This window comes from Coregonus lavaretus (assembly GCF_964263955.1).
Source record: "Coregonus lavaretus genome assembly, contig: HAP1_SCAFFOLD_371, whole genome shotgun sequence".
Classification (NCBI taxonomy): Eukaryota; Metazoa; Chordata; class Actinopteri; order Salmoniformes; family Salmonidae; genus Coregonus; species Coregonus lavaretus.
Genome location: NW_028156084.1, coordinates 185,406 through 200,994, shown reverse-complemented (window position 1 = coordinate 200,994; position 15,589 = coordinate 185,406). Strand labels below are relative to the sequence as shown.

General features: G+C 49.2%; 1 protein-coding gene across 1 annotated transcript in view; it reads right to left on the bottom strand.

Moving 5' to 3' along the window:
* Positions 1–222: 222 nt before the first annotated feature.
* Positions 223–15,589, bottom strand: part of LOC311126864 (piezo-type mechanosensitive ion channel component 2-like) — a gene marked incomplete at both ends in the record, with an annotated part of 197,156 nt that continues 181,789 nt past the window's right edge. The window contains one exon of the mRNA XM_084200840.1: positions 223–475. Within this exon, the coding sequence (XP_084056966.1) occupies positions 223–475 (253 nt within the window). The remainder of the gene's footprint in view (positions 476–15,589) is intronic.

The window sequence follows — 15,589 nt, the reverse complement described above, 5'->3', positions numbered from 1 at the left end:
TTCCTCCTTGGAGGTCTGCTTACATAAAAACTACTAAAGTTAAGAACTGACTAAAGTGTCAGCAAACTGGACTGGTCGAGTCTGTCTGGACTGGTCGAGTCTGTCAGTAACTTCAACATCCCAGGGACCAGTGCTAGTCAAGTATCCACAGACCAGTCGGAGGTTAATACTTTTCAACTTCTATCCACATTGAGGGATAACTTCTAGCCTTTACAGCCAGGCTCACTGAGTCTTTTCCCTGGTCCATTTGATCATAGTCTCAGGCGAGCGATAGAGGAAGATGAGTTTGGCGTACATGTCTTCCTCCAGGTCCAGCTCTCCCGTCTCTCGGACCAGGAAGATGTCGGTACACAGCTTCAGGATGCGGTCCACGTTGGGCAGCTCCTCGAACATTATGGTGTGGGATATACCGCTGAAGAACTCACGGACGAACTTACCGATGACGAGCACCACAGAGGCATAAAGACCCATGATCCTGGAGGGGAAGATCAGGGAGGGAGAGATCAGGACATACTGTAATTGTGCCCACATACACTGCCTTCAGAATGTATTCATACTCCACATTTTGTTGTTACAGCCTGAATTCAAAATTTATTAAATTGCTTTTTTTTTCCCCTCACCCAACTACTCACAATACCCCATAATGACAAAGTGAAAACCTGTTTTTAGATTTTTTTTGTTGCTAATTTATGATATACAGAAAAATCTAATTTACAAAGGTTGTGAGTCTTTCTGGGTATGTCTTTAAGTGGTTTGAACACCTGGATTGTACAAAATTCTTCAAGCTCTGTCAAGTTGGTTGTTGATTGCTAGTCAGCCATTTTCAAGTCTTGCCACAGATTTTCAAGCTGATTTAAGTCAAAACTGTAACTAGGCCACTTAGGAACATTCACTGTCTTCTTGGTAGCATTTCGCTACACCCGCATTTCGCAACACATGCAATAACATCTGCTAAACACGTGTATGTGACCAATACAATTTTATTTTATTTTATTTGGTAAGCAACTCCAGTGTATATTTGGCCTTGTGTTTTAGGTTATTGTCCTGCTGAAAGGTGAATGTGTCTCCCAGTGTCTGTTGGAAAGCAGACTGAACCAGGTTTTCCTCTAGGATTTTGTCTAGATCTATTCAGTTTATTTTTATCCTAAAAAAACTCCCTAGTCCTTCCCGATGACAAGCATACCCATAACATGATGCAGCCACCACCATGCTTGAAAATATGAAGAGTGGTAGTCAATGATGTGTTGTGTTGGATTTGCCCCAAACAGAACCCTTTGTATTCAGGACTTAAAGTTCCTTTCTTTGCCACATTTTTTGCAGTTTTATTTTAGTGCATTATTGCAAACAGGATGCATGTTTTGGAATATTTGTATTCTGTACAGGCTTCCTTATTTTCACTCTGTCATTTAGGTTAGTATTGTGGAGTAACTACAATGTTGTTAATCCATCCTCAGTTTTCTCCTATCACAGCCATTCAACTCAGTAACTGTTTTAATGTCACCATTGGCTTCATGGTGAAATGACTGAGCGGTTTCCTTCCTCTCCGGCAACTGAGTTAGGAAAGACGCCTGTATATTTGTAGTGACTGGGTGTATACAGTGGGGGAAAAAAGTATTTAGTCAGCCACCAATTGTGCAAGTTCTCCCACTTAAAAAGATGAGAGAGGCCTGTAATTTTCATCATAGGTACACGTCAACTATGACAGACAAAATGAGATTTTTTTTCTCCAGAAAATCACATTGTAGGATTTTTAATGAATTTATTTGCAAATTATGGTGAAAATAAGTATTTGGTAAATAACAAAAGTTTCTCAATACTTTGTTATATACCCTTTGTTGGCAATGACACAGGTCAAACGTTTTCTGTAAGTCTTCACAAGGTTTTCACACACTGTTGCTGGTATTTTGGCCCATTCCTCCATGCAGATCTCCTCTAGAGCAGTGATGTTTTGGGTCTGTCGCTGGGCAACACAGACTTTCAACTCCCTCCAAAGATTTTCTATGGGGTTGAGATCTGAAGACTGGCTAGGGCACTCTAGGACCTTGAAATGCTTCTTACGAAGCCACTCCTTCGTTGCCCGGGCGGTGTGTTTGGGATCATTGTCATGCTGAAAGACCCAGCCACTTTTCATCTTCAATGCCCTTGCTGATGGAAGGAGGTTTTCACTCAAAATCTCACGATACATGGCCCCATTCATTCTTTCCTTTACACGGATCAGTCGTCCTGGTCCCTTTGCAGAAAAACAGCCCCAAAGCATGATGTTTCCACCCCCATGCTTCACAGTAGGTATGGTGTTCTTTGGATGCAACTCAGCATTCTTTGTCCTCCAAACACGACGAGTTGAGTTTTTACCAAAAAGTTCTATTTTGGTTTAATCTGACCATATGACATTCTCCCAATCCTCTTCTGGATCATCCAAATGCACTCTAGCAAACTTCAAACGGGCCTGGACATGTACTGGCTTAAGCAGGGGGACACGTCTGGCACTGCAGGATTTGAGTCCCTGGCGGCGTAGTGTGTTACTGATGGTAGGCTTTGTTACTTTGGTCCCAGCTCTCTGCAGGTCATTCACTAGGTCCCCCCGTGTGGTTCTGGGATTTTTGCTCACCGTTCTTGTGATCATTTTGACCCCACGGGGTGAGATCTTGCGTGGAGCCCCAGATCGAGGGAGATTATCAGTGGTCTTGTATGTCTTCCATTTACTAATAATTGCTCCCACAGTTGATTTCTTCAAACCAAGCTGCTTACCTATTGCAGATTCAGTCTTCCCAGCCTGGTGCAGGTCATCAATTGTGTTTCTGGTGTCCTTTGACAGCTCTTTGGTCTTGGCCATAGTGGAGTTTGGAGTGTGACTGTTTGAGGTTGTGGACAGGTGTCTTTTATACTGATAACAAGTTCAAACAGGTGCCATTAATACAGGTAACGAGTGGAGGACAGAGGAGCCTCTTAAATAAGAAGTTACAGGTCTGTGAGAGCCAGAAATCTTGCTTGTTTGTAGGTGACCAAATACTTATTTTCCACCATAATTTGCAGATAAATTCATTAAAAATCCTACAATGTCATTTTCTGGAGAAAAAAAATCTCAATTTTTCTGTCATAGTTGACGTGTACCTATGATGAAAATTACAGGCCTCTCTCATCTTTTTAAGTGGGAGAACTTGCACAATTGGTGGCTGACTAAATACTTTTTTCCCCCACTGTAGATACACCATCGAAAGTGTAATTAATAACTTCACCATGCTCAAATGGATATTCACCCATCTACCAATAGGTTACCTTCTTTGCGAGGCATTGGAAAACCTTTGTGGTTGAATCTGTGTTTGAAATTCACTGCTTGACTGAGGGACCTTACAGATATTGTATTTTTTATTTCACCTTTATTTAACCAGGTAAGCCAGTTGAGAACAAGTTCTCATTTACAACTGCGACCTGGCCACTAGCTGATTGGGAGGACACTGATACTGACAGCTAGCTGATTGGGAGGATACTGACACTGACAGCTAGCTGATAGGGAGGATACTGACACTGACAGCTAGCTGATAGGGAGGATACTGACACTGACAGCTAGCTGATAGGGAGGATACTGACACTGACAGCTAGCTGATAGGGAGGATACTGACACTGACAGCTAGCTGATAGAGGGGACACTGACACTGACAGCTAGCTGATAGGGAGGACACTGACACTGACAGCTAGCTGATAGGGAGGATACTGACACTGACAGCTAGCTGATAGGGAGGATACTGACACTGACAGCTAGCTGATTGGGAGGATACTGACACTGACAGCTAGCTGATTGGGAGGATACTGACACTGACAGCTAGCTGATTGGGAGGATACTGACACTGACAGCTAGCTGATAGGGAGGACACTGACACTGACAGCTAGCTGATAGGGAGGATACTGACACTGACAGCTAGCTGATAGACCACTGCTCCTGAGTGGCGCAGTGGTCTAAGGCACTGCATCGCAGTGCTAACTGTGCCACTAGAGATCCTGGTTCGAATCCAGGCTCTGTCGCAGCCGGCCGCGACCGGGAGACTCATGGGCGGCGCACAATTGGCCCAGCGTCGTCCAGGGTAGGGGAGGGAATGGCCGGCAGGAATGTAGCTCAGTTGATAGAGCATGGCGTTTGCAACAACAGGGTTGTGGGTTTGATTCCCACGGGGGGGGGGGCAGTATAAAAAAAAAAAGAAAAAAAAAAAGATATATGTATTTACTAACTGTAAGTCGCTCTGGATAAGAGCGTCTGCTAAATGACTAAAATGTAATGTAGAGGGGACACTGACAGCTAGCTGATAGAGGGGACACTGACACTGACAGCTAGCTGATAGGGAGGAGACTGACAGCTAGCTGATAGGGAGGATACTGACACTGACAGCTAGCTGATAGGGAGGACACTGACACTGACAGCTAGCTGATAGGGAGGATACTGACAGCGACAGCTAGGTGATAGGGAGGACACTGACACTGACAGCTAGCTGATAGAGGGGACACTGACACTGACAGCTAGCTGATAGGGAGGATACTGACAGCTAGCTGATAGGGAGGACACTGACACTGACAGCTAGCTGATAGGGAGGATACTGACAGCGACAGCTAGCTGATAGGGAGGACACTGACAGCTAGCTGATAGGGAGGATACTGACAGTGACAGCTAGTAGATAGGGAGGACACTGACACTGACAGCTAGCTGATAGGGAGGATACTGACAGCGACAGCTAGCTGATAGGGAGGACACTGACACTGACAGCTAGCTGATAGGGAGGATACTGACAGCGACAGCTAGCTGATAGGGAGGGCACTGACAGCTAGCTGATAGGGAGGACACTGACACTGACAGCTAGCTGATTTGGAGGATACTGACAGCTAGCTGATAGGGAGGACACTGACACTGACAGCTAGCTGATAGGGAGGATACTGACACTGACAGCTAGCTGATAGGGAGGATACTGACAGCTAGCTGATAGGGAGGACACTGACAGCTAGCTGATAGGGAGGACACTGACACTGACAGCTAGCTGATAGGGAGGATACTGACAGCGACAGCTAGCTGATAGGGAGGACACTGACAGCTAGGTGATAGGGAGGACACTGACAGCTAGCTGATAGGGAGGACACTGACAGCTAGCTGATTGGGAGGACACTGACACTGACAGCTAGCTGATAGGGAGGATACTGACAGCGACAGCTAGCTGATAGGGAGGACACTGACAGCTAGGTGATAGGGAGGACAATGACAGCTAGCTGAAAGTGAGGACACTGACACTGACAGCTAGCTGATAGAGGGGACACTGACACTGACAGCTAGCTGATAGGGGGGACACTGACACTGACAGCTAGCTGATAGGGAGGATACTGACACTGACAGCTAGCTGATAGGGAGGACACTGACACTGACAGCTAGCTGATTGGGAGGACACTGACACGGACAGCTAGCTGATAGGGAGGATACTGACACTGACAGCTAGCTGATAGGGAGGACACTGACACTGACAGCTAGCTGATAGGGAGGATACTGACACTGACAGCTAGCTGATAGACCACTGCTCCTGAGTGGCGCAGTGGTCTAAGGCACTGCATCGCAGTGCTAACTGTGCCACTAGAGATCCTGGTTCGAATCCAGGCTCTGTCGCAGCCGGCCGCGACCGGGAGACTCATGGGCGGCGCACAATTGGCCCAGCGTCGTCCAGGGTAGGGGAGGGAATGGCCGGCAGGGATGTAGCTCAGTTGATAGAGCATGGCGTTTGCAACGCCAGGGTTGTGGGTTTGATTCCCACGGGGGGGGCAGTATTAAAAAAAATAAAAAAAATAAAAAAAGATATATATGTATTCACTAACTGTAAGTCGCTCTGGATAAGAGCGTCTGCTAAATGACTAAAATGTAATGTAAATGTAGAGGGGACACTGACAGCTAGCTGATAGAGGGGACACTGACACTGACAGCTAGCTGATAGGGAGGACACTGACACTGACAGCTAGCTGATAGGGAGGACACTGACACTGACAGCTAGCTAATAGGGAGGACACTGACAGCTAGCTGAAATGGAGGATACTGACAGCGACAGCTAGCTGATAGGGAGGACACTGACACTGACAGCTAGCTGATAGAGGGGACACTGACACTGACAGCTAGCTGATAGGGAGGATACTGACAGCTAGCTGATAGGGAGGACACTGACACTGACAGCTAGCTGATAGGGAGGATACTGACAGCGACAGCTAGCTGATAGGGAGGACACTGACACTGACAGCTAGCTGATAGGGAGGATACTGACAGCGACAGCTAGCTGATAGGGAGGACACTGACACTGACAGCTAGCTGATAGGGAGGATACTGACAGCGACAGCTAGCTGATAGGGAGGGCACTGACAGCTAGCTGATAGGGAGGACACTGACAGCTAGCTGATTTGGAGGATACTGACACTGACAGCTAGCTGATAGGGAGGATACTGACCCTGACAGCTAGCTGATAGGGAGGACCCCCCCCCCCCAAAAAAAAATTGTAAAGTGGTTATCCCACTGGCTATAGGGTGAATGCACCAATTTGTGAGTCGCTCTGGATAAGAGCGTCTGCTAAATGACGTAAATGTGCCCTTGAGCAAGGCACTTAACCCTAATTGCTCCTGTAAGTCGCTCTGGATAAGAGCGTCTGCTAAATGACTAAAATGTAAAATGTAAATGTAGGGAGGACACTGACACTGACAGCTAGCTGATAGGGAGGACACTGACACTGACAGCTAGCTGATAGGGAGGACACTGACACTGACAGCTAGCTGATAGGGAGGGCACTGACAGCTAGCTGATAGGGAGGACACTGATAGCTAGCTGATAGGGAGGGCACTGACACTGACAGCTAGCTGATAGGGAGGATACTGACACTGACAGCTAGCTGATAGGGAGGACACTGACACTGACAGCTAGCTGATAGGGAGGACACTGACAGCTAGCTGATAGGGAGGACACTGACACTGACAGCTAGCTGATAGGGAGGATACTGACACTGACAGCTAGCTGATAGGGAGGATACTGACACTGACAGCTAGCTGATAGGGAGGATACTGACACTGACAGCTAGCTGATAGGGAGGATACTGACACTGACAGCTAGCTGATAGGGAGGACACTGACACTGACAGCTATCTGATAGGGAGGACACTGACACTGACAGCTAGCTGATAGGGAGGATACTGACAGCTAGCTGATAGGGAGGATACTGACAGCTAGCTGATAGGGAGGATACTGACACTGACAGCTAGCTGATAGGGAGGACACTGACAGCTAGCTGATAGGGAGGGCACTGACAGCTAGCTGATAGGGAGGGCACTGACAGCTAGCTGATAGGGAGGATACTGACACTGACAGCTAGCTGATAGGGAGGATACTGACACTGACAGCTAGCTGATAGGGAGGACACTGACACTGACAGCTAGCTGATAGGGTGGATACTGACAGCTAGCTGATATGGAGGATACTGACAGCTAGCTGATAGGGAGGATACTGACACTGACAGCTATCTGATAGGGAGGATACTGACACTGACAGCTAGCTGATAGGGAGGACACTGACACTGACAGCTAGCTGATAGGGAGGATACTGACAGCTAGCTGATAGGGAGGATACTGACAGCTAGCTGATAGGGAGGATACTGACACTGACAGCTAGCTGATAGGGAGGACACTGACAGCTAGCTGATAGGGAGGGCACTGACAGCTAGCTGATAGGGAGGGCACTGACAGCTAGCTGATAGGGAGGATACTGACACTGACAGCTAGCTGATAGGGAGGATACTGACAGCTAGCTGATAGGGAGGACACTGACACTGACAGCTATCTGATAGGGAGGACACTGACACTGACAGCTAGCTGATAGGGAGGATACTGACAGCTAGCTGATAGGGAGGATACTGACAGCTAGCTGATAGGGAGGATACTGACACTGACAGCTAGCTGATAGGGAGGACACTGACAGCTAGCTGATAGGGAGGGCACTGACAGCTAGCTGATAGGGAGGGCACTGACAGCTAGCTGATAGGGAGGATACTGACACTGACAGCTAGCTGATAGGGAGGATACTGACACTGACAGCTAGCTGATAGGGAGGACACTGACACTGACAGCTAGCTGATAGGGCGGATACTGACAGCTAGCTGATAGGGAGGATACTGACAGCTAGCTGATAGGGAGGATACTGACACTGACAGCTATCTGATAGGGAGGATACTGACACTGACAGCTAGCTGATAGGGAGGACACTGACACTGACAGCTAGCTGATAGGGAGGATACTGACAGCTAGCTGATAGGGAGGATACTGACAGCTAGCTGATAGGGAGGATACTGACACTGACAGCTAGCTGATAGGGAGGACACTAACACTGACAGCTAGCTGATAGGGAGGATACTGACAGCTAGCTGATAGGGAGGACACTGACACTGACAGCTAGCTGATAGGGGGGACACTGACACTGACTGCTAGCTGATAGGGAGGATACTGACAGCTAGCTGATAGGGAGGATACTGACACTGACAGCTAGCTGATAGGGAGGACACTGACACTGACAGCTAGCTGATAGGGAGGATACTGACACTGACAGCTAGCTGATTGGGAGGACACTGACACTGACAGCTAGCTGATAGGGAGGATACTGACACTAACAGCTAGCTGATAGGGGGGACACTGACACTGACAGCTAGCTGATAGGGGGGACACTGACACTGACATCTAGCTGATAGGGAGGACACTGACACTGACAGCTAGCTGATAGGGAGGATACTGACACTGACAGCTAGCTGATCGGGAGGATATTGACAGCTAGCTGATAGGGAGGACACTGACACTGACAGCTAGCTGATAGGGAGGATACTGACAGCTAGCTGATAGGGAGGATACTGACAGCTAGCTGATAGGGAGGATACTGACACTGACAGCTAGCTGATAGGGAGGATACTGACACTGACAGCTAGCTGATAGGGAGGACACTGACACTGACAGCTAGCTGATAGGGAGGATACTGACACTGACAGCTAGCTGATAGGGAGGACACTGACACTGACAGCTAGCTGATAGGGAGGACAATGACACTGACAGCTAGCTGATAGGGGGGACACTGACACTGACAGCTAGCTGATAGGGAGGATACTGACAGCTAGCTGATAGGGAGGACACTGACACTGACAGCTAGCTGATAGGGAGGATACTGACAGCTAGCTGATAGGGAGGATACTGACACTGACAGCTAGCTGATAGGGAGGATACTGACACTGACAGCTAGCTGATTGGGAGGACACTGACAGCTAGCTGATAGGGAGGACACTGACACTGACAGCTAGCTGATAGGGAGGATACTGACACTGACAGCTAGCTGATTGGGAGGACACTGACACTGACAGCTAGCTGATAGGGAGGATACTGACACTGACAGCTAGCTGATAGGGGGGACACTGACACTGACAGCTAGCTGATAGGGGGGACACTGACACTGACAGCTAGCTGATAGGGAGGATACTGACACTGACAGCTAGCTGATCGGGAGGATACTGACAGCTAGCTGATAGGGAGGACACTGACACTGACAGCTAGCTGATAGGGAGGATACTGACAGCTAGCTGATAGGGAGGATACTGACACTGACAGCTAGCTGATAGGGAGGATACTGACACTGACAGCTAGCTGATAGGGAGGACACTGACACTGACAGCTAGCTGATAGGGAGGACACTGACACTGACAGCTAGCTGATAGGGAGGACACTGACACTGACAGCTAGCTGATAGGGGGGACACTGACACTGACAGCTAGCTGATAGGGAGGATACTGACAGCTAGCTGATAGGGAGGACACTGACACTGACAGCTAGCTGATAGGGAGGATACTGACAGCTAGCTGATAGGGAGGATACTGACACTGACAGCTAGCTGATAGGGAGGACACTGACACTGACAGCTAGCTGATAGGGAGGATACTGACACTGACAGCTAGCTGATTGGGAGGACACTGACACTGACAGCTAGCTGATAGGGAGGATACTGACACTGACAGCTAGCTGATAGGGGGGACACTGACACTGACAGCTAGCTGATAGGGAGGACACTGACACTGACAGCTAGCTGATAGGGAGGACACTGACACTGACAGCTAGCTGATAGGGAGGATACTGACACTGACAGCTAGCTGATAGGGAGGATACTGACAGCTAGCTGATAGGGAGGACACTGACAGCTAGCTGATAGGGAGGATACTGACAGCTAGCTGATAGGGAGGACACTGACACTGACAGCTAGCTGATAGGGAGGATACTGACAGCTAGCTGATAGGGAGGATACTGACACTGACAGCTAGCTGATTTGGAGGATACTGACACTGACAGCTAGCTGATTGGGAGGACACTGACACTGACAGCTAGCTGATAGGGAGGATACTGACACTGACAGCTAGCTGATAGGGGGGACACTGACACTGACAGCTAGCTGATAGGGGGGACACTGACACTGACAGCTAGCTGATAGGGAGGATACTGACACTGACAGCTAGCTGATCGGGAGGATACTGACAGCTAGCTGATAGGGAGGACACTGACACTGACAGCTAGCTGATAGGGAGGATACTGACAGCTAGCTGATAGGGAGGATACTGACACTGACAGCTAGCTGATAGGGAGGATACTGACACTGACAGCTAGCTGATAGGGAGGACACTGACACTGACAGCTAGCTGATAGGGAGGACACTGACACTGACAGCTAGCTGATAGGGAGGACACTGACACTGACAGCTAGCTGATAGGGGGGACACTGACACTGACAGCTAGCTGATAGGGAGGATACTGACAGCTAGCTGATAGGGAGGACACTGACACTGACAGCTAGCTGATAGGGAGGATACTGACAGCTAGCTGATAGGGAGGATACTGACACTGACAGCTAGCTGATAGGGAGGACACTGACACTGACAGCTAGCTGATAGGGAGGATACTGACACTGACAGCTAGCTGATTGGGAGGACACTGACACTGACAGCTAGCTGATAGGGAGGATACTGACACTGACAGCTAGCTGATAGGGGGGACACTGACACTGACAGCTAGCTGATAGGGAGGACACTGACACTGACAGCTAGCTGATAGGGAGGACACTGACACTGACAGCTAGCTGATAGGGAGGATACTGACACTGACATCTAGCTGATAGGGAGGATACTGACAGCTAGCTGATAGGGAGGACACTGACAGCTAGCTGATAGGGAGGATACTGACAGCTAGCTGATAGGGAGGACACTGACACTGACAGCTAGCTGATAGGGAGGATACTGACAGCTAGCTGATAGGGAGGATACTGACACTGACAGCTAGCTGATTTGGAGGATACTGACACTGACAGCTAGCTGATAGGGAGGATACTGACACTGACAGCTAGCTGATAGGGAGGATACTGACAGCTAGCTGATAGGGAGGATACTGACACTGACAGCTAGCTGATTTGGAGGATACTGACACTGACAGCTAGCTGATAGGGAGGATACTGACCCTGACAGCAAGCTGATAGGGAGGACCCCCCCCCAAAAAAAAAAAATTGTAAAGTGGTTATCCCACTGGCTATAGGGTGAATGCACCAATTTGTGAGTCGCTCTGGATAAGAGCGTCTGCTAAATGACGTAAATGTGCCCTTGAGCAAGGCACTTAACCCTAATTGCTCCTGTAAGTCGCTCTGGATAAGAGCGTCTGCTAAATGACTAAAATGTAAAATGTAAATGTAGGGAGGACACTGACACTGACAGCTAGCTGATAGGGAGGACACTGACACTGACAGCTAGCTGATAGGGAGGACACTGACACTGACAGCTAGCTGATAGGGAGGGCACTGACAGCTAGCTGATAGGGAGGACACTGATAGCTAGCTGATAGGGAGGGCACTGACACTGACAGCTAGCTGATAGGGAGGATACTGACACTGACAGCTAGCTTATAGGGAGGACACTGACACTGACAGCTAGCTGATAGGGAGGACACTGACACCTAGCTGATAGGGAGGACACTGACACTGACAGCTAGCTGATAGGGAGGATACTGACACTGACAGCTAGCTGATAGGGAGGATACTGACACTGACAGCTAGCTGATAGGGAGGATACTGACACTGAAAGCTAGCTGATAGGGAGGACACTGACACTGACAGCTATCTGATAGGGAGGACACTGACACTGACAGCTAGCTGATAGGGGGGATACTGACAGCTAGCTGATAGGGAGGATACTGACACTGACAGCTAGCTGATAGGGAGGATACTGACACTGACAGCTAGCTGATAGGGAGGACACTGACACTGACAGCTAGCTGATAGGGAGGATACTGACAGCTAGCTGATAGGGAGGATACTGACAGCTAGCTGATAGGGAGGATACTGACACTGACAGCTATCTGATAGGGAGGACAATGACACTGACAGCTAGCTGATAGGGAGGATACTGACAGCTAGCTGATAGGGAGGATACTGACAGCTAGCTGATAGGGAGGATACTGACACTGACAGCTAGCTGATAGGGAGGACACTAACACTGACAGCTAGCTGATAGGGAGGGCACTGACAGCTAGCTGATAGGGAGGGCACTGACAGCTAGCTGATAGGGAGGATACTGACACTGACAGCTAGCTGATAGGGAGGATACTGACACTGACAGCTAGCTGATAGGGAGGACACTGACACTGACAGCTAGCTGATAGGGAGGATACTGACAGCTAGCTGATAGGGAGGATACTGACAGCTAGCTGATAGGGAGGATACTGACACTGACAGCTAGCTGATAGGGAGGATACTGACACTGACAGCTAGCTGATAGGGAGGACACTGACACTGACAGCTAGCTGATAGGGAGGATACTGACACTGACAGCTAGCTGATAGGGAGGACACTGACACTGACAGCTAGCTGATAGGGAGGACACTGACACTAACAGCTAGCTGATAGGGGGGAAACTGACACTGACAGCTAGCTGATAGGGAGGATACTGACAGCTAGCTGATAGGGAGGACACTGACCCTGACAGCTAGCTGATAGGGAGGATACTGACAGCTAGCTGATAGGGAGGATACTGACACTGACAGCTAGCTGATAGGGAGGACACTGACACTGACAGCTAGCTGATAGGGAGGATACTGACACTGACAGCTAGCTGATTGGGAGGATACTGACACTGACAGCTAGCTGATAGGGAGGATACTGACACTAACAGCTAGCTGATAGGGGGGACACTGACACTGACAGCTAGCTGATAGGGGGGACACTGACACTGACAGCTAGCTGATAGGGAGGAAACTGACACTGACAGCTAGCTGATAGGGAGGATACTGACACTGACAGCTAGCTGATCGGGAGGTTACTGATAGCTAGCTGATAGGGAGGACACTGACACTGACAGCTAGCTGATAGGGAGGATACTGACAGCTAGCTGATAGGGAGGATACTGACACTGACAGCTAGCTGATAGGGAGGATACTGACACTGACAGCTAGCTGATAGGGAGGACACTGACACTGACAGCTAGCTGATAGGGAGGACACTGACACTGACAGCTAGCTGATAGGGAGGATACTGACACTGACAGCTAGCTGATAGGGAGGATACTGACACTGACAGCTAGCTGATAGGGAGGACACTGACACTGACAGCTAGCTGATAGGGCGGATACTGACAGCTAGCTGATAGGGAGGATACTGACAGCTAGCTGATAGGGAGGATACTGACACTGACAGCTATCTGATAGGGAGGATACTGACACTGACAGCTAGCTGATAGGGAGGACACTGACACTGACAGCTAGCTGATAGGGAGGATACTGACAGCTAGCTGATAGGGAGGATACTGACAGCTAGCTGATAGGGAGGATACTGACACTGACAGCTAGCTGATAGGGAGGACACTAACACTGACAGCTAGCTGATAGGGAGGATACTGACAGCTAGCTGATAGGGAGGACACTGACACTGACAGCTAGCTGATAGGGGGGACACTGACACTGACTGCTAGCTGATAGGGAGGATACTGACAGCTAGCTGATAGGGAGGACACTGACACTGACAGCTATCTGATAGGGAGGACACTGACACTGACAGCTAGCTGATAGGGAGGATACTGACAGCTAGCTGATAGGGAGGATACTGACAGCTAGCTGATAGGGAGGATACTGACACTGACAGCTAGCTGATAGGGAGGACACTGACAGCTAGCTGATAGGGAGGGCACTGACAGCTAGCTGATAGGGAGGGCACTGACAGCTAGCTGATAGGGAGGATACTGACACTGACAGCTAGCTGATAGGGAGGATACTGACACTGACAGCTAGCTGATAGGGAGGACACTGACACTGACAGCTAGCTGATAGGGCGGATACTGACAGCTAGCTGATAGGGAGGATACTGACAGCTAGCTGATAGGGAGGATACTGACACTGACAGCTATCTGATAGGGAGGATACTGACACTGACAGCTAGCTGATAGGGAGGACACTGACACTGACAGCTAGCTGATAGGGAGGATACTGACAGCTAGCTGATAGGGAGGATACTGACAGCTAGCTGATAGGGAGGATACTGACACTGACAGCTAGCTGATAGGGAGGACACTAACACTGACAGCTAGCTGATTTGGAGGATACTGACACTGACAGCTAGCTGATAGGGAGGATACTGACACTGACAGCTAGCTGATAGGGAGGATACTGACAGCTAGCTGATAGGGAGGATACTGACACTGACAGCTAGCTGATTTGGAGGATACTGACACTGACAGCTAGCTGATAGGGAGGATACTGACCCTGACAGCTAGCTGATAGGGAGGACCCCCCCACCCCCAAAAAAAAATTGTAAAGTGGTTATCCCACTGGCTATAGGGTGAATGCACCAATTTGTGAGTCGCTCTGGATAAGAGCGTCTGCTAAATGACGTAAATGTGCCCTTGAGCAAGGCACTTAACCCTAATTGCTCCTGTAAGTCGCTCTGGATAAGAGCGTCTGCTAAATGACTAAAATGTAAAATGTAAATGTAGGGAGGACACTGACACTGACAGCTAGCTGATAGGGAGGACACTGACACTGACAGCTAGCTGATAGGGAGGACACTGACACTGACAGCTAGCTGATAGGGAGGGCACTGACAGCTAGCTGATAGGGAGGACACTGATAGCTAGCTGATAGGGAGGGCACTGACACTGACAGCTAGCTGATAGGGAGGATACTGACACTGACAGCTAGCTTATAGGGAGGACACTGACACTGACAGCTAGCTGATAGGGAGGACACTGACACCTAGCTGATAGGGAGGACACTGACACTGACAGCTAGCTGATAGGGAGGATACTGACACTGACAGCTAGCTGATAGGGAGGATACTGACACTGACAGCTAGCTGATAGGGAGGATACTGACACTGAAAGCTAGCTGATAGGGAGGACACTGACACTGCCAGCTATCTGATAGGGAGGACACTGACACTGACAGCTAGCTGATAGGGAGGATACTGACAGCTAGCTGATAGGGAGGATACTGACAGCTAGCTGATAGGGAGGATACTGACACTGACAGCTAGCTGATAGGGAGGACA